Source organism: Drosophila ficusphila, unplaced genomic scaffold (assembly GCF_018152265.1).
Source record: "Drosophila ficusphila isolate 14025-0441.05 unplaced genomic scaffold, ASM1815226v1 contig_106, whole genome shotgun sequence".
Taxonomy (NCBI): Eukaryota; Metazoa; Arthropoda; class Insecta; order Diptera; family Drosophilidae; genus Drosophila; species Drosophila ficusphila.
The window spans coordinates 3,439,983-3,460,494 of NW_025063993.1; the positions used below are offsets into that span (position 1 = coordinate 3,439,983).

General features: G+C 38.2%; 2 protein-coding genes across 2 annotated transcripts in view; both read left to right on the forward strand.

The window, feature by feature from the left end:
- Window positions 1–4,037: 4,037 nt before the first annotated feature.
- LOC108088352 (protein lingerer) overlaps window positions 4,038–20,512 on the forward strand; it is a 29,174-nt gene continuing 12,699 nt past the window's right edge. The window contains exons 1-2 of the mRNA XM_017186099.2: window positions 4,038–4,247; window positions 6,364–6,733. The gene's annotated coding sequence lies outside the window, so the exon portion shown is untranslated. The remainder of the gene's footprint in view (window positions 4,248–6,363; window positions 6,734–20,512) is intronic.
- On the forward strand, window positions 14,812–16,666 carry LOC108088353 (accessory gland protein Acp76A). The gene is made up of 2 exons (XM_017186100.1): window positions 14,812–15,784; window positions 16,471–16,666. The coding sequence occupies exons 1-2, from the start codon at window positions 14,812–14,814 to the stop codon at window positions 16,590–16,592; spliced, it is 1,095 nt and encodes a 364-aa protein (XP_017041589.1). The 3' UTR covers window positions 16,593–16,666.

The window sequence follows — 20,512 nt, forward strand, 5'->3', positions numbered from 1 at the left end:
AACCCGATTTTTTGAAACCTTGGACTTGGTTGAACACCGCTCAGCGAATTATCAGTTGCAAAACATGGGACGCAGAAAGCAAATAATACGAGCAAAAAACGAGTTGAAGTTAACATTTCTTAAATGTTTCCTAACCGTCGAATGAACCCTCACTGACCGCATTGTTCTTCGCTGGTCTTGTTGAAACCTCGTTGTCAGTAAATTATACGTATTGCTTATAATCAACAAGTAATTAACTCTGCCATAGGTTATCAATGGGACAACAAATTGTAACTCGTTGTCGTATATATATCGCATTTTTTTCTTTTATTTCAAAGAATTCCCTGGAAATATATGTGTACTTGTTTCACAGAAAGAAAAAAGAAAAAAAATCAAATAACTGAAAATCACCGGGCATGCAAAATAGATAAGGACAGGCTAATGAAGATAGAAAGCTGGGCGGTGGTTGATATATTAGTTTACGTTACACGGAAAACAGAAACTTGACGTCAAGTGTAGTTTTGAAATGTAATTTAATAAAATAACAAGCACCGAAAGCAAATTTTATACACTATATAATTATATAATGTGAAATGACACAGGCCAACTGGCAAGATAATACTTTAACGAAGATTGTTGCACCATTTAAAAAAATTGAACATCGTAATATTACCACCTAGTTATTAAAAAAATAGGCTCTAGAATCTATTGATTGTCCTAGTGGTCAATCAATGCAAGGTATTGATAAATTCATTTTGAAATAATAGCAATGAGCCGGAGGACATTTAAAACAAACTTTGATGCACCGGCTTCTTAAAATGTATTAGGAAAACAAAAATAATTTTCATTAATGATAATTCTTGTGTTGGCGTCCTTTGACGGGAAAGACTAGAACCTTTCCCGAACTTTTGACATACGATGACGTAACTTTGAATTTAATTCAAAATTCAAAAGTCAAAAGAAAACTCTTTATTCCGTTAATTTCCGTTAATTTTATATTTCTTCTTTCCTATGCCAGCTATATGATGTGGTTCTTCGATTCTTATGAATTAAAACTAAACCTAAAAAATAAAATAAACAATTAATACTGTCCACGCATTTTAGATATTTTTTTTAGAATCCTAAATGTTGCTGTTTTTTACCTTTTTTTCGTATATCTAATCATATTTGTATGATAAAATCTGATAAATATATCATATAGCTACCATGGGAAAGATCGAAAAATGTATATTCCTATGGCAGCGATATGATAGAGTAATCCGATTTTGATCAAATTTAATTAAAAATTCGATCGAAGTTAAAAGAACAAAGAAATCAAGTCGCTATGATCAAAAACAACGGCATCCGGAGCCCCCTTCCCCTTAAAATTTTTTTCTGCGTCTGCCCCTGTAAAGAAGCCTTGACGGAAAAGACCATCTGATGAAGTAGCTTGCATGTAAGAATAATTTGAAATCTTAGATAACCGAACATGCCAAAAATATGTAAAATTCATTTACTACCGCAGTAAAAAAAAAAAGTTTGCAATAAAGGTAAATGGTAGAAATTTAACCGTTTCTGTCCAACCTTGCTACGATATTTAAAGTTTTATAGTTATGTAAACTATTAATTTTTCGTTTTTTTCATGCTAAAGGCATGGACCTCCATATTTGAGTTAGTACACATGTCGGGTCGGACTTCTATATCATAATAAAAATAAATAAAATATGAAATACACAGACAACTTTTAATTGTTTATTTCAGTTTAGAGTTAAAGTTTTCTTTGATATATGAAATATGTCCTCTCAATAGAAATTGAATAGAACTTAAGAAAATTAATTTTGATATTACACTTTGATCAGTCTTCCAATTCGCATATAAAATTTTTTAGAATATCGCATGGTAAGTCGTTCATTAAAAAATTATATTCAGATCTTAGTTCAACGCAATCCTCCTTTCTGGAAATCGGGTAGAAACGGCTGGGTTCGCCAGATCCCCATTTCAAAAACGTCACGACTTGTCCGGTGGCTTGGGAAACGTATTTATCCTCTATACCTAGGTCGTTAATTCCCAGCCAATAGTCTTTGCCATCCGTCAGTTTGGCTGTGATTGTTGAAAACTCCTCAGAGTTTCTCGGAACAGCCAAATAGCCTCCCATCTGCCGGCACGTGTCTGAAGCAGCCCACCAGTTGGCCAGGAAATTGCTTTCAATGTAGAAATATCTAGTCCCGATTTTTTTAAATCTATGACTTGGTTGAACACCGTTCACCGAATTATCAGTTGCAAAACATGGGACGCAGAGAGCCAATAAAATGACCAAAAAACGAGTCGAACTAAACATTTCTGTAATGTTTCTTAACCGTTGATTGAAACGCACTGATCGCAGTGTTCCTCGCTGGTCTTATTGAGAGCTCGTTTTCAGTAAATTATATGTATTGCTGATAATCAACAAGGAATTAACTCTTCCATAGTTTATCAATATATATCGCGAACTCATGTTTATATATACATACATATGTGATAAATGTGTTTCCAGTGAATGCTGCTTCAAGGAATGAAAAAAAAAACAAGATCACTCAATTAACTAGAAATTCCTGAGTGTGCAACACAGACAGTTTTAATGGCTTTTAGAACTTGGAAGCCTGTAGAGTTACAGGGCTTAGCTACTTGCATAAGTTTTGGGTACTTGTTCTTAGTCCTAACTAATTATCTTTAGATATGTATAATATATATTCCGCTGATTTGCTAAATAATCAAAACATAGTTTTATTTATTTGTAGATTTATTTTTGTACATAAAATAAAAAAATGTGAAGAAATAAAAATTTAAAAAATTGTTTCCAAAGTGCAAGTCTTTTAAAATACACAGATATATATATTTTATATATACATATATATATTTTTTAAATGTTTGTTCAAATTATAAAAGTTGAACTGTACTTTCGTATTTCTTGAACTCGCCGTTGTCGTCCTTCAGTTAAAAAATACTGGTTTCATAGAGCTTTCAGAGGATGAAAGAAAAGTTTTATTTCAAAGCTGTTGAAAGCTTAAAACATAAAGAATCGTTACAATTTAAATGTAAGAGGATTCATACATTTATCTCTATTGCCTATGAATACATAAGTGTTAATGTGGTAGTGTTGAAAATTTAGTACTGAAAAGTTACTGCTGTACACTTCAATAAGTAAAATACAAAAAATAAATCATGTTTTCTAACCTAATATACAATATGCAAATTTCATCATTACTTATGCAGAAAATGTGTGGAAAATTATAGCCATAATGCAATTATTGCAATTATTTTTCAATTATAGCCTGTCCATTGTTGCCGAACACTCGACTAAGGCCTTTTCGCCATGTCCTTGCCAAAGTATTAAGGCACGAAATTCCAAAATTTCGCTGCCTTGCCAGACGAAAGTTGCAAAATATATATGTTTATGTGAAAGGGAGGGAGTGTGCCACGCGAATTATACTTATATCTACTTACGGACTTATTTTTAGTGCCAGCTGAGCGGAGTGCAGCCAAATAGCTGTGATGACCTTACGTGCATGAATATTTCAGCCGACTTCTGCTGTTGCCTGGCTGTTGCCGTTTTCAAGAGCGAGGCAAGGTCCTTCTGCGAAACTGAGTGAGGACGAAGGTTGGGCCACCCCCTCGGAATGCCTCCCATAAGCTGGTCAACAGGTTGGAACCCAGTGCAGTTGAAAGTTCTTAAAAGTTTCCAAAAAAGTAGAGAAAAGTGAAATTAGTGGATGCCCCATGTCGCTTGGCCATGAAAATTCAATTAGTAGAGGGGTGCTAATTAATGGCAAATTGAAAGCTTTCCACTTGTTGAGAAAGGTTTTTCGAAAATGCCACACGGCCATTGTCCAGGCACAAAACACACACGGCTCACGTGCAAAAAAGCTCCGCACGTGTCCTGCCGCACATGGAAATCGGCGGCAAGTGTCGGGGGGTGGGGGCAAAGCTTTCACTGCCAATAGCAACAGCGTGCCCCAAACACGAGCTCCCCGAGCTTTGGCCGACTCCAAAAACCAAAAAATCCTTTTGGCCAACAGTTTGTTGCTCTAGCTGTTCCCGAACGGACGTCTCCCTCGGAACTGTTCGCCCCTCAAAAGTTGTCACTTCGATTGGGTCTCGGACTTCGATTCGGTTTCGGGGAGAGGTTCCTCTTTGGCCAAAACAAATTGACAAAAAAGGAGTAACCGAAGCCAGTTCGGAGGGGAGCTGCTCCCTTCCCAACTTCGAGGAGTGAAAGTTTCTTTGCCGTTCAGTTACAGTGTGTTTTGTGTGTGAGTGTCTACATATTTGAATAACACAACGATCGAAGTTAAACAAAACCCACAAAAGTGGCGAAAAGGGAGTGATCCAGCGAGTGTGGACTACTTTTCGGGGAACACGGCTAACTTGGCTGCTACCTAGTTCCTGATTTTTACCCGAACATGCAAAGCCAACATTAGGTTCTGTCAGCCAACTGACTTTAAGTGGCAGCCCAAGACGGCTACATGACCAGCAGAATACCAACCAGAATATAAAGTGCTTAAAGGTCTAGGGTCAGTAACTAACTAACTACCGCAGTATGCACTTCCCCAAGGAGCCGCTGTGGTTAATGTAATTAACACAGGACATTAACTCATCAACCCTGCGGAATCAGGCTTTTGTTGCGGTCTTTTTGCAGAGTTTTAAAAGTTCTGGCCAGGGAAAAAACTAATAAAATAAAGAAGTTTTATTAAGGGGAATGCGGAAGCAGATTCAGTTTTCAGAAAAGGAGATAATTTAGCATGTAACCAAAACACATTCATTTCAGAAACACCTTTTTACGGTCTAATAGTTTTAGAAATCAATAAATCAAGCATAATTGAGCTCCAAGTACAGCACAACTAAATATTCATGGAAATCTATAGTAACTTCTTGATTATTCAATGAATCAAACCAAACCAAACTGAGTTAGAATAAATTATAATTCCCGTTGTATGTTTTTAGCATGTAAAGCTATCTTTTAGTGGAGCGTAGTTAAAGTATTGAAATACACAAAAAACACTGCCAAATAACTAAGAACTAAGGTTCTAAAACTGAAATTATTTACTTTAAAATTATCAACAAAACCAAATAGCCAGTAAAACCAATATATAAATCTATATTATTCTTTATCGAGGCACGTGCAGTTAAAGACTTCCGACTCCTGTTATTTTATTAATATGCGAACCAGAGAGAAAGAAAAGTGCCAAATCAGCATTGATTCGAGGTCATAATCCAAAAAGTTAAATAGGAACAATGAGGAGCGCTTGACTCGGTGCTCCTTTGACTCGGGAATTCTATGGCAAAGTTTTTGAGATTCCCCCAAGGCTGTGCTGTGCTGTGCTGTGCTGTGCTGCCATTCACACAACTACGAGTATTCGCAGTTTTGTTAAGAGTTTAGCGAGACTATTTTGGGCGGAGCATTCAAAGTGGAGCCAGGGGCTAAGCCATGGCCATCCAAGGCCATCTGCATTTCAAATGACCAACGCAACAATGAAGGCTGAAAATCAACAAAAGAGGAGTGCCCCTAAAACAAAACCCAGAAAAAGCCAGCAACATCGCCAGTGACAATAACAGAGAACAGAGGCAACTGAGAATTGTCGCATGCAGGGTGGGGCTAACCCACACACACACACACACACAGACACCCATACACTCACTTACACACACATTTGCAAAGGGGAGGCTACTTAAAACAGCGCACACATGACGTCATTAAGCATATTAAATGAGTTTACAGCGCGTTTGTTGCTGCACACTGAAAAAGAAACAGCTTTGGATTCCAGAAAGGCTGTAAAAATAATTTAAAACACATAAAAGCACATGAAGCTTGTTTCGTACTTTGTTTGGTCACAAAACATGACTTAAGAACTTTATTGATTTTATTCAACCCGAATTAAACAATTGCAAATAAATTCGTTTTCAATTAACGAGAACTTGCCTTCAAACTTAAAATTAAAAGGTCACTAAATAACTTGTAATGTACCTAAGCGATTTAATTTCTGTTGATTTACAGAATTTATAACTTAAAAAAGAATTACTTGTTGTTAATATTGTTAAACAAGTTTTTGCCATTAGAGCATTTAAACCCTTTTTTCGACGTGTCTTGTTGCATGGTGCTTAGAGATGAGCGCAAAACGGTAAAAGGCTATTAACAAACGCCTAATGGCGCACTTGAGACACTTTGCAGCCAAAGGGGCGTGGTCGGTCGGTGGGCGGGGAGCGTTGGATGTTATAGGGTTAGGACAAAGGCTGATAATGCGAATGGATCTGCGGTGGAAGTCGCCTTAAATGGCCAAGTGGGGAAAACTCTTTCCACTCCCTGCACTTTTTCCGTTCTCATTTGCGTATTCGCTGCGCTCGAAATTAAGTTATTAAATATTCATTCAGTGCCCGGAAGAAATCACGTAATCCACGGAAATGTGTCGCGGTCGTATACAAAAATGGAGCGTCTAATGCATATGTGAAATGATCAACCGAAGGCCCATTTGTCAGCATCCCCGAAGCGCGTTGCGCAAAGTGTAAAAATAAACAAGCAACCGGCAGCTAACAAGCAAACAACAGCAATAACAATTTGTCAAGTGCACACAACCAACCACACGGCCAAACGAAAAGCAGGTGAAAATCCCAATAAACGCTTCGTCGGAGCGGCCAAAAACGCGCTCCTCTTCCCAAAAACGCCCCGCAGCAGCGAACAAAGGATTATCGCGATGGCAAGGACCACGCAACTGGAGCTGGCCACGGTGGAGCCTGCGAAATGGTGAGTGGACGACCCACATTGACACTGACCCCTGTAAAAACCATGTGTCTCACTTTTCGATTCGGATCTTTTATCTCGGGGATGCCACTTTAGATGACTCTCGGAGAGGAAATTGTGAAACATTTCCTTTTTAAACAGTTCTTTACAGGGTTTCAGCGGTTTTTAAATCAATGGTTATCAAATTATTTGAAAATATTTTAGTAAGATTAGTTAAAATTGGAATTTCTGTTGTGGCCAATTTTAATTTATTCTTGAGGATTATACAATAAGTTTTTATTGCGATCCCAGTTCAAAAAATCTCTCCCAAAAGTTTAAGTTAAATAGTTCCGCGTTCTCATAAAGAACATAAAACAAAACCCAAACCCACCCATTTTTTATTCTTTTTTATATAAATATATTAGTTGTTTTTGGAGGAGCTAACTGAAATCGCTCCCTTAAACCCTCGGCTCCTCTTAACCAATCAATATTATCGAGTTAGCAAACGCGAATTGCGAGCTTGTATCTGTGTGCGAGGCCTTGTATCTGTGTGCGCGGGTGTTAGTGAGTAAGTGTTGTCTGAAAAAGCACGTGGAGTTTATAAAATATGCAGAGCAATACATATTTAAACAGCCCGGAGAAGCGGAGGCAGCTCATCCGAGCAAAAGATGAACATGTCGAAGCCAACGGCCATTGCTTTTGTTTTTAACATGCCCACGTGTACAGGTATTCTGTGTATGCGAATACTGTATACTATATCCTCGTATATGCGAGTATGTGTACTTCACAAGTACCATATTCTAAGTGAAATCATGTCCTTGCTGAAGATTCCATCTCTCCCTTTCGAAATATGCTCAGCATAACACGCTTTTAATGCGGCATAGTTATCATACAGCGCCTCTTGATAATGAAATAATCATCTGTAACGCCGGTAAACAAGCATTAACTAAATGGAGGATTAGCCCAGAATGCTCTTTGATGAGCTTAATGGAGTTGTGGGTAGGTGAATGCCTGGAAATTTGCCAATAAAGCGCTTTGAAGTGATTTGAATGGGCGCTTAACGTTGAGCATTTGTCATTTGAAGTTTTAGATTATTTGTTGTTCGGTTTAAGAAATGCCATTAAAATAAAGTAGCTGCTCAGAGCAATTGAATGTGAAATTGTATTATCCTGAATTACAAAGTTTACAGGAATAAAGTTAAATATATAATGTAAAATTTAATTGTTCAAAGCTAGAAAATTTAAAAGTAACTAGCAATGCAGATTGTTAAATACCTGTAGCTTTAATTGTAAATCCCAACTTTGAATTATAAGTTAAAGACTAAAAGTTGTTTAACAAGTACAATTCAAATGTAAAGATCTCAAAAGGTACAGGAAACCCAAAGCTTTTCCTTTATTCTCCCACAAAAAGCCCTCTTGATAACGGACAACAAATAAATATTTGCATTTAACAGATTTAATTCCAACACACATTCAATTCAGCCACCCATAAATCCGCTGCCATTGTGGCATTCAAATCCAAAAGGCAGACGTAAACACGCCGCGGAGATGGGATTCCATTGTTGTCTCTCTGATTGGCAGTAGACACGGGGAAATCTGATACCAAAACATGTCGAATTTATGCCACTGATCCGCCTCAGGCTTTTGGCCAAAAATAGCTGCAGGCATAAATAGCCAGAGCCGCGGAAAGAATGCGAAGGGCTTTGTGTTCTTGGGCCGGGGAGTTGTAATTAAAAGGAAATCCATATTCATTTCGTGTAAGCAGCCGCAGCGAGCCAAAAAGAGCTAAAAAGAGTGGCATGCACGGCGCAGGACGAAGGCCTCGGAACAGCGGGAAAAGTGTGGAAAAGTGTGGCACGTCGCTTTGTGTTTTAGTCAGTCTGGCTGGAATGACACCGAAGAATGCTGACAGGAGCATTCCTGGTCCCTGCTTTTTGGTCCTTTTGCTGGGGAGGAGATGGCTACGTGATACAGAGAGTCATATAATCCTGCTGCACTACAAAAATTGTATTTAAAAATGTAGATTTAATAAATAATAATAGAAGAGTTGAAGAAAGAAAAAAAGAAGAGTTGAGCTTACCAAAAATAAATTTTTTAATTCAAGTGTTGCAGTACTCCAAAACACATTTATATTTAATATGTAGATGTTATTCATTTTGTTTATCTTTGGTGAAATCCTGAATCCTGAAATCCGCTTTTTATAGTGTAAATAGCTGCGGTTGTGCATTTTTATTTCGAGCTCTTGATATACCTGTCTCTCTGCGAAAGTGCTCTGAAATATCCGGACTTTTTCCGTGTGTACAGATAAGGGCCTTCAGAGCCGCTGCCATCTCCAGTGCGACCCGCTTGCATATTTGTTTTCACTCGAAAGCATCGAGGTCTGCCGAGGGTCTGGGCCTGGCTACGAGGCCTGCTGCCGGCCTATTTTGTGGCCGCCGCCTTGCATGTTGCAAACAATTTTCCAGAGCGGCGGCAGCAAAGCGGCAAAATGTTCGTGCGACTAATTTGTGAAAAAAGGAAGAAAGCCGGCCAGGCAAAAACAACAACGCAACTGGCACGAGACGTTAAAATCAACGGTCCGTGTCCATTAAAACGGGGCCAAAAGCAGCAAAAAAAATAACAGAAATATACAAGCAGAGCTCTCTGCGTTCCTGTTAATGAGAAATAATCACAAAAAAAATAAAAGAAACATCGGCGAAAAAGGCGAGCAAACAGCGGCACATTTAATGCCCCCGCGTGAACACGCTGGATTTATATAAGCGCATTCGGGTATATTGTACACAAATAAGCGGAACAACAACCTTTTGCGACAATCGGTAAACACACAAAGCTAATAAAAAACTGTAAAATATTCAACAATTGGCAAAGCTTTTAAGAGTCTTGCAGACGCCCCTGATATTGAAATGTAAACCACGCAATTTTCCACCCGCACGGCGAGCGCTAAAAAATATGCTACCATAACGCCACTGAGAAAATTATGGGGAGGAGATCGAGTGGGCGGAGATAAATAAGTGCCGCACGTTGAAGAAAGTGAACTGGTGGAGAAGGGGGCGAGGGGAGGGAGAACCTGTTTTGGCTTCCTATAAAAATGTTTTTGCGAACTTTAAGTGGTTAAGGCATTTGGGTAAAATGATATTTTGAAGTGAAGCAAGTCGTCCGAAAACGATAGGAAATAAAAATGTGTAGATATGTTCGTAAAATACTACATTTTGTTGACAGATATTGGGGAAACTAAAGTTATTATTATAAGGATGGTGTTTTTGGCATATCTAAATTAAAAAAAATAAAATCTTAAAAACCTGTTTAGGTATTATTTGTTCTTACAAATGCAAACAACATACCTACTGTATTTATATTAAATTCAATAAGTTTTAATGATGACCACTAATACACAATTTTCTTGCTGTCTTGATGCTTTTTAAATCAATTAAAAATAATATACCCTTAAAAGGAGTAGAACTAAACACCTTAAATTCGCTTAAAGCGAAAATAGGAATAGGCGTACGATTATCACTAAATCAGGAAATTGGTAGTTGCCTTAAATACGCATTTACCATCAATCACGACGGCACCACCGGCTATTGAAGTCGTGCATTATCCATCTTGTTTTTGAAGGTCGACCCGAAGTGGCTCCATTTATAAATAGCCGACTCAGGAGCGTTCCACTCGCTCCTCGCCGAGATTATGGCCGGGGTGGTGGCCATAAATTACGCAGCCAGGACAATATAGCCGCACAGAACGCACACAGACAACGCCAGCTGGCTTTGGGTAATTCCCCGCTTTCATAATGAGCATAAAGGATAAGCAGACAAAGCCCAAGGAGCGGCGGAAGTGGGAGCTTCTTACGGAATATGCATACAATTATGATCTAACGAAATCGCAAATTAATTGAAACGAATGGGGAGCACAAAAGTTTTTGTAGCAAATGCAAAGTAAGCAGAGCAGCAACTGCCGGGGAGAGCCAACTGCGAAACAAAACGTAAACATTTCAATTATGTCGCTGCGGCCGGGACAAACTTTTCCTCGCTAATTAAGCTCAATGGGTGCTCCGAGTCGAGCTGCAGTAATTAGCCAGCCGGCAGAAGTCTAAACAAAGCCAGAAACTCGAAAGCAAATGAGCCGAGTCGAAATGACACGAGGGGAGGGGAAGGGGTCGGCAAGAACAATGGCAGCAGGCCATTTCCGGTCTGCTCATGTGTGCTGTCGTTCCCCGACGCCAGGGGGCGCTCGAGTGCTCCACTTCCGCCCTCTCCTCCTCTTGCCTACTTTTCTGCGCCTGTGTTGGTGTTTGCCTTCGTGTGGGTGTGTGTGTGTGTGTGTGTTGCAGCAACAGTTTGTTGCTTTGTTTGGCTGCTTGTTTGCCAAGACAACGACACGCTTATAAATTTTTAATTAAATTGTTGTTTTCCAGTTTGTCGCCGTTGTTTTTGCTGTTGTTCTTTAGTCCTATCTAGTCGCAGGAAATCGCATTGATTGTCCCCTTTCTGACATGTGCGTGTGTGTAACAGAGTGTTTGTGTATGTGTGTGTATGGAAGTGGGAGAGAGGGAGTGGCCCCATCCTTTGTTTGGCAATGGACGGCTATAGCTTGTGCAATTGCCTGTCCATATTCGATAGCTTCTCCGGGGCAAATTGAGTTGTTTAACTTGCAATTGAACCGGGCCAGAGATTAAGTGGGGAAGTCCGTTCAGCTTAACCTTTCGAAAGAAAATCGAGCTCAATTGAGCTTAGACTGGCATCTGCGGCTTGTGGCTTAAAGCCACTGTGGCATAAGCTTAAAAAACATATTCACTCTTAAACAATTTTACGAAGCAAGATGTTCCTCGTTAAAGGTGTTGTCAATGTTGAAAGTGGTATCTTATTTCTAATTTCTAAAACGCATCATTTATTATTTATTTTTATTTAACAGACAGCAGTTAAACATTGAGTTGAATAAAGAAACAAATCAGTAATATAAATATTAAAGTAAACGTCGTACAAATTTAATAAGGCCTATTCTTGCTTTGTTTGATATCATTGTCACTAAGAAGATTTCTTTGCATACCAGTTCGATGACTTTATAGTTATATAGCCCTGTAAATATTATACTACGTAAAGAAAGGTAATAAATAAATATCTTTTACATAAAAAAGCAGAGCATCCCAATCATTACTCAATATCAAGCGCCACAAAAACAATACAAGTCACTGGTGGTTATTCCTTCGCATAAGCAGCACACGAAAGTAGTTTATCTACATACACATGTCTAGACCATTAATATCACATTTATTATGTATTCCCTATCAGTGCTCAGCCAAATGCTCAAGCCGAAACCCCATCGAGACCATTTACATGTCTGAACAATTTTTTGTAGGGCTTGCCTATGACAAATTAACTTATTTAGTTGCGGCAGCAGCGGACTGTCGTACGAAATAATTTATCAAATTCCTATATAAATTATTGATGTCCTGGCGAAGGACTGGGTGCCAGTGTGTGTGTGTGTTTCTGAATGGGTGGAAGGTGCATGTGTGCGCTGATCCAACTGCCAACGCCCACACAATATTTTCTGGGTCCTGCTGCAAGGCGAATGAATAAAAATTGCCTTTGGCGTAGGCGTAGTGGCAAATGCCAATCACGGGCATTAAGTCAGTGGCAAAGGAGCGGAGGTGGATTTCGGTGCTCCAGTCTGAGTGGGAGGCATAATGAGCTCCGGGGTGTGGGTGTGGGTGTGGGTGTGGTCCGCGCCATAACGGGAAATCGGGGCCAAATGATAAATGACAGTGCAGCGGAGGCCCCTCGAAATTAACATAATTTTCTCCTTTTAATTGGCTGCCGGGCCAGATGTGCACTGAAATAAAGCTTCGAAAGGTACCATCAAACAAGTGCAAAACATTCTTGACAGCAGAAAGGCATAAGACAAAGATCGTATTTATTTATTTTAATTTCTAAACAAATAACTTATAATGCTTTACATTTACACAAATTATGAAAGATACGTTGGGTAAAGTTCCTTTGAGGTTCATTTAAAGTATGCAAATAATGCATGTCATCTTAATTTGTTGTTGTTTAATAAAAATTAAGTGGAAATTGTACCTTAGCCCATTGTGTAAACTCAAGTCATATTAAACAGATAACATATAAAAAATGCCGACAAATTCTTGACATTATGTTCGCAGAGTTTCCAAATGCGCTGAAGAAATTCCCGACTTTTGTAACAATAAACGAACAAGTTGAGTGCTCGTTACCATTTTAAGAATTTTGCTGGGCTGAAATCATAAAATGTTCATTAATTCTTAAAATTATGCTCAAATTTGATTAGGTCTATCACATAAACATTACATATTACTCATACGCGGCGTGTACCTTACTGACAAGTGTTGCTTGGGTATTCTGACTTCTCATACCAAGACATGGAAACTCTCCTAACAATTTTTCTCGGTGCAGAAAAAGCAAGTAGCAGCTACCATCGTTGGTTGTCGGTTTGGCTTGTTTGCGTCTTCATTGGTGTTGGTTGGTGTTGGCTGCTTCTGGGGTGCCGCTGCCATTTCTAATGCCACTGCTTCTGCCGGTGCCGGGTAATTTTGCATGCAAATAACTGGAAATTAGTGTAAGTGCTCACTGACATGCCACACACTGAGCGCCAAAGCCAGTGACTGTGTCCCTGGTGAAGCTCCTGGATCCTTAGCACCCCCTCTCCTTGCTCCTTGTTCTTTGCTCCTTGCTGCCAGGATCCCTGCTGCCTGCTGCCAACTCAGAGTTTCCAGCTAGGTGAGCAGCCCAAGAAACCCCACAGCCAATGGCAGCGACGGAGATAAACAGACGACGGCACAATGAAGTGGCAAACGCTTAGGAAAACGGCTCTGCACGGGAAAAAATTTGAAAGTCAACGTTATTCCAAAATAAATTTTTTTAATGTATAACTAGTGAAGTGAAGTGCACTTAATATTCTGTGAAAAATAAAACGGATTATTGTGGACTTTAGTTTGTATGCAACAGTTATTTTTAAATCTTTATTGTTTTGGTGTTGTTAAATAAACAACATTGCATGAAATGATTTAGGTATGGATCATCATCTCAATATATCCTAATAAACTAAAATGTACAATACAAAACAGGGATTCGTTGGTTGAAATATTTTAAAAAAGTTAAGCATGTTATATAAAAATATAATAAATAAAATATATATACGTTGTTCTCTCTCACTTCAATGAATGAATCTTTGTTTATATTTCGGCCAGTGTTCGAGGTCTATGTGAACCTGCATGTGGGCGTTGTATGGCAGCATATCTAAATCGACTCCTCAGCCGCTGCCGATGCAACTTTCCTCTTTCGCTCAGCTGCTCGCTGTCCTGGAACATCAACGCTTTAAAAAGCCATTAAAATGCAATGAGCGCACAAACGTTTTATGCCACGAGCTGAACCGAGCTGAGCTCCGATTTAAAATTGCAGTCGGTTTACCCGCGGAAATGGAATAGAAGCGGATGAGAACGGGCGTTGCCGTAGAGATGGTGTTAACATAATTAAGAAACTTGGCTCAGTTGCCCCGTTCAAATTAGAAAAATGAGTGCATGGTGGTTTAATATTATTAATAAACACATTTTCACAATTAATCGCTACAGAAAATGCATGTTGTTTCCGTGGCGAAGAACGAATAAAAAGTTCATTGGTCACACACGTTTAAAGAAACAAAAATAATGGACCATACAACAAGAATGTTAAAACCCTGAAATTCTTTAAACAATATAGTTTTACTTTTACTGTAAACAAAAAAAAATAGATTTTATTTTAAATTAGTAAATTTTAGTTTATTTCAGTTAAGCTTAGTATACAACATTTTAGATAAATAATTATTATAATCATTTTTACTATAAATGTTTTATTGTTTTTGCTCGTCTTTTTTTCTTATTACCCCTCAATAATTGAAATGTTTTTACTTTTTCTTGAAGTATGTTTTCCTATTTTCCTATTTTATTAATTGGTAGTGGGTAATTGGTAGTCGGGACTCTTCACTTCTTTTACGCTTATCAGATTTACTTAATTGATAGGCTTGACAAATTGAATTTATTTTTACGGTTTCCCCAAGCCAATCTCGGATAACAAAATCAGTTTCAGAAGAACCGTAGAAATGGTTAAACCCATTCTGCTGTGCACATCCTTGCTGCTGTTAGCCAAAGGTTTCTTCGCGATCCGATTCCAAATTGATTTAGTTAAGCGACTTAGTCTAAAGTCTTTGTCGGATAACTTTGCGGTCTCCCCATTTGGGGTTTACCAGGCTCTATCATTGTTTTATCTGGGAAAGGACACTCGCAGGGATGTCCAGCTGGCCAGAGCTCTCAGACTAACAGGGCGTCGTCATGAGAAGATCACGTCCTATTTCGACAAGTCTCGTCAGAAAGCAGTTACCCAAGAATTTACCCTGGCAAATCGAGTATATGTGTCACCGAAATACAACGTATCGGAGAAAATGAAAAAACACGGCACAGACTTTGGCGTGGATATAGAAAACATTGGGTTCTCAGACGTCGAAAAGTCGAAAGAAGAAATTAAGAAGTGGTTTAGTAAGTCCATTAACAAAGCTGGAAATAATCTCTTTGAAAAGGAAGATTTAACCAACATCACGGAAATTGTGGCAGTGCAAGGAATTTCTGCGACAACTCATTGGAAATATCGATTTAAGTCGATGTCAAACATGCTTTTCAGCGTGGCAAGACCGAATAAGAAACCAGTTTCTTATAAGGCCGAAATGATGTATACGGTAGCACCCCTTCAGTTTTTCAGCGATGACGAGGTTCGAGGTGCCATGATTCCATTTTCAAACACCGATATCGGAATGTTGGTGATACTTCCCAGACAAAAATTCGGCACCAAAAGAATTCTGCAGAATCTGGATAAGTATCTACAAATCCCATTGAAAAAAGCGGAGGACACGCACTTGTTTTTGCCTATCCTAAGTTTCCAGGATACCGTGGACTTAAATTCAGTTCTTCAAGAGTTGGGCATCCAGAAACTTTTCACAAGTGCTGATCCCGATAGAAATGCCACCGTTGCAAATTTCAAGCAGTTCAATGGTCTGCAAATCAAGCCAAATCGGGTTTTGAGTAAGTTTTGACCTATAAATTAAAAAAAAAAAACAAGAAAGGAAGCTAGCTTCGGCAAGCCGAAGCTTAAATACCGTTGCAGTCATCAAATAAGTCAAACAAAATGCATAAAGACTAAACAATATTGAAGCTATGACGACTTTTCAATTAATTTTCCATATATTTGACTATTGTTCATATGGCAGCTATCAATCAAGTCGATCTGATCAAAAACAACGGTGTGAGAATTTTTTATTTCATTCTCTCGTATGGGAGCTATCCTATATGATTGGCCGATCCGGCCCGATCCGACTTATATACCGCGTGCAATACCTACACAACTTTTGGGAAAGTTTCAGCAAGATAGCTTTTAAACTGAGAGACTAGTTTGAAGAGAAACAGACAGACGGACAGACGTATTTCGAATCAGATCGTGATGCTGATCAAGATAATATCCTTTACTCTGCAAGGGTATAATGTATATCAATATGATATTAATGAAATAAAGTATTGTTGCCCCTTGCAGATGCAAATGTAAATTAGTTAATGCTAGAAATATTGGTAACCATATTAAACAACAAAATAGAAACACTGGTTGCATTATTTTACAAAAAATAGATAACTAGGCTGTTCTGATGTCTTAACTGACTGATTTAATTTAGGTATCAATGCATTTTAAGCATTCCTATTAACAAATATACTTTTAGTATACACCGAATCCGGGGCCGACGATGACCAAAGAGTCCTGAAACTCAACAAACCCTTTGCGTACGTTATCAAGGACGAAAGTACCATTTACATGGCGGGACGAGTGTCGCTAATCCCATAGTGCAGCTTCAGGAATTTACACCGAAATGTCAGCTGAATTGTAAATTAAATTAACCTGAATTAAGCCAAACAAAACCACGCGAAAGTGTGTTTATTCCGGCCATTAGTAAAAGGGGTTTAGGAGGGGCTATCCCGCGAGTCCCCGATGGCATTGTTTACAACGTTGCCGCGCATATTAATTGCCTGTTTAAGCAAATTGAGGCCACAAAACATCAGCATCATCGTTGCCTTTCAGCTCCTGTTCCCTTTTTTTTTCCTGTGTGTGCTCCGTGCCCCGTGGCATTCCACAATTACTCGCGATTGCGGTGCCAACGAAGCCAAATGCTGACAATTGCATCATGGCAGCCGAGTGGCGACCCTCCTTGCATACGGCAATTGCATAAATTATAAGACTGGGGCAACGACTGGGGAAAGCGGCGCTGATTTCCCACAAACCCAGCGGTGCCACAAAGACACCGACGACAGCTCTCGCTCCTCTAAGTGCCGGATTCTCCACAGGATACTCACTGTGCGGTGCGAAGGATGTGGCGACTGACAGGAGGAGGCAGGAGGTCTCCCCAGCTGCAACACACGGCTTTGATTTTGATTTTGGGCGACCTGCCACTGGTTTTAAGGTCGAATAAATGCAAGTATCTAATGTTGCCATCCATTATTTAAATTCTTGCTTAACCAACTGAAGCTTTGCAAGACACTGTCAACAAATTAACTAAGAATTTCAAAGCAGTGCTTAGCACACACAGAAAAAGTATTTTTCTAATTTGCAAAAAGTATTCAAAAGGAGAGCGAAATTAGGGGAGTAGTCAATACTAAAGTGTATTATTCATATTAACTTAATTCTTATTGTATTTTATTCTCTGAATCTCGATGACTGTGACTTATGTATGAACTAATTTAATTTTATTATCTTTCCATCAGCATATTACCAATTTGTATTTAAATGGGAAAAAAAGAAAGCCGCTCTATGAATTGAAAAACATATTTTGTATCAATAAATTAAATCAAGAATTAGAAAACACGTCTATGACATTAGCAAGGGAATTAATAATTTATTGATAAGCAGTGCTTTGCACTTACGAAAAAGTTTTTTTTTTTTTATTTGCAAAAAGTATTCAAAGGGAGAGTGAAAGAAGGAGAGTGGTCAATATTAAAGTGTATTGTTCATATAAACTTATTTCTTATTGTTTTTTTTTTAATTCTCTGAATCACGATCGCTGTAATTTTTTGTATTAACTAATTCAATAATATTGTATTTCCATCATTAACATTTATTAACATTTTGTGTTTAAATGAGAGAAACCCCATTTTTTATCTCAATAATTAAATCATGTATTAGGAAACTAGACCATGTTATTAGCAAGGGAATTAATAATTTATTGATATGCAGTTCCCAGCATTACAAAGCACTGTGGAAAGCCATTAACCTAGAAATAATGCTCCAATTTACGGGTCTTGAAAGTTCTTTCACAACATGACATTGCTCATTCGCTCCGCTGGCCTCACAATCACAACAAACTTGCATGCAGCAAGTATTTTTACTGGTTAAAATGAAAACCGATGGCGCCTACGGTTCACATGGCCAGCAGGCCTCCCGGGTCACAAGTGAGTGCTATTTTGCTCGGGTTGATTGCTGCCACGTAGGGCTTATAAAATGCAACAGAGTGCAGCGACATCGGCATCAACGGAATGCACAAATTAAATTTGTAAAGTCAAGGATCACAGACAGTGCTGGCAATAGGGTGGATTTGGAACTCTTAACTAAGAGGAAGGTCAAACAGCATTCACGAACTGTTAGTAAATGAAAAAGGAAAAAAAAAACATCAGATGGGGGTGCGCTCAGGTATATATAAAAACTATCTAGATTACTAACAAGTTTGTTAAGGTGGCAATATTTATAAAAATGTATAAAGTAATCAATCATTCCGTCTGCAAGCTTACTTACTTTAAAAGTAAAGGTTTTCAAATTAACCTATTCCTGAAATTTAAATTGACTAAAACTCACTTATCTCGTCAAAAATTAACTATATTTTATTGATTGGAAATAGGTAAAAACTTTCAAGTACCAAGGCGTGGCGCTCACACCAAAAAGATTGTTCAAGGGTGTTCTGACAAAGAAAAAGCCGTGAGAAAAGTCAAATAGCCCACGTATCGGAAAAGTTTGATGAGAACAAATGGAAACAATTATAAGGCAGACAGTCGATACTCGTTCTAGATTCGTTCTCTTTGTTCTCGTACTTCAACTTTATCCTTGGGTTTTCTTCATCCTTTCTTTGCACTAAAGTTAAACTCACTTAATTGAATTGAATGCCAACCTCTTCGTAGATGAGGGTGATCATGATGAAGTCAAAGTGCACTCGAGTGCAAGTTATTCAGCCAGCTCTTCTTCAAGCTGGCAATATGGCAAATGGATTTGGGTTACAATGCCTTAGATTATTACTGCCAGCTTTCTACTGGATGGTAGAATCAGGCAGAGAAGGAAGTGTATTAGCGTGTCAAGACGACATAAACTTAAATCACATTTCAGTCCATTGTTTGTTGTAAAGACATGGCAGGAAAGGGCATAAAAACGATAACAGACAAGCGCACAAGAAATGGCAAACATTCACGGGAGTCAACCTTCTCAGAAATTCGTTATCTACGCATTGGAGTTAAATAATTTTTGTAATGGTGTAAATAAAAAAATTTTGATTTTTTATGTCAACGTTTAAGACGATTCTTGCAATAAAAAAATATACTAAAGCAAATCAGTTTTCAAACCAAAATTGCGACAAGGGAAAAATAAAGACTATATATAAATTCTATTTTTTAGATTTTTTTAAATATTAGTAGACTTAAAATTGCCAGCATTTAAACGTCATACCCAAATTACCTTTCCAAGTAGAAAGAATATAACAATTCTTTCTTCAGTTGTTCCACTTTATTTCAACTCACCAATCCACCCTCGTCCAACTGTTGACTCTCACCTAGACGCCAGAAGTCATCCTTTGTTTCCCCATTTTTTTATTGAATTTTCACACGACTGCGAACCACCGTCTAGTTCACAGGACCCCCTTTCCCCTTTCGCCGCACAGCTCATTTAACACATTGACTTTTGGCTTATTAACACCGGGACACAAAGGAAGGGTCAGGTTCGTGGCGAGACCAAGGCTGTTTAACTAATGGACTGGGCATTAAATCGAATTCGCTCGTTATACACATGACTCTGATAATAATCGATAATGATTTGTGTGCGTAAACCGGGGCAAAAGTCGCACCACGTGCCACCAGTCGTGGATTATAGTAAAGCACATGTTATGCAGGAGCACACTATGTCAAGACCATTTATTTTCTACTTGATAAACTATCCTTTACTTAGTGTAATAATTAGTATTATTAAAGAGTTTTGATTGTAACATTTTGTAATAAGCGTAGTTCGGTCACTTATTTATGATATTTTTTAAAGTTTTTTGATCACTTAATACTTTTCAATTAATAATACCATAGAATTTTTCTAAAGTTCAGAAAAATTGATTATTTAACTAAATATTTTTTGAGGGTGGATTAATATATTCAAACTTGTTACATAAATATTATTTGAACTTAACCTTAATAGTAAAGTTTTTATAAAAATAATACAAATTTATAATATTATTAATTTTAATAATAATGATTAATATATTTTTCTATGATAAATAAGTCAAATTGTAAAATACGAGCACGTGCTTCTGTGCGTTTAATTCAATGGTGCTCCCCATCTTTACGACCATCGACTTTGTCTGCGAGTTCCTTTCAATTAAAAACTTATTTGGCAGATTTCGAATGCAAAACTGGCAACTTTTGTTTCCCGACATTTTGCGGCTGCTCTTTGGCAAAGTTTCGCCCTGCGAAAAGTCGCGCTGTGCTACGCATTGAAATTGAGTTGCCCTCATTGTTGGCCCCATTGTT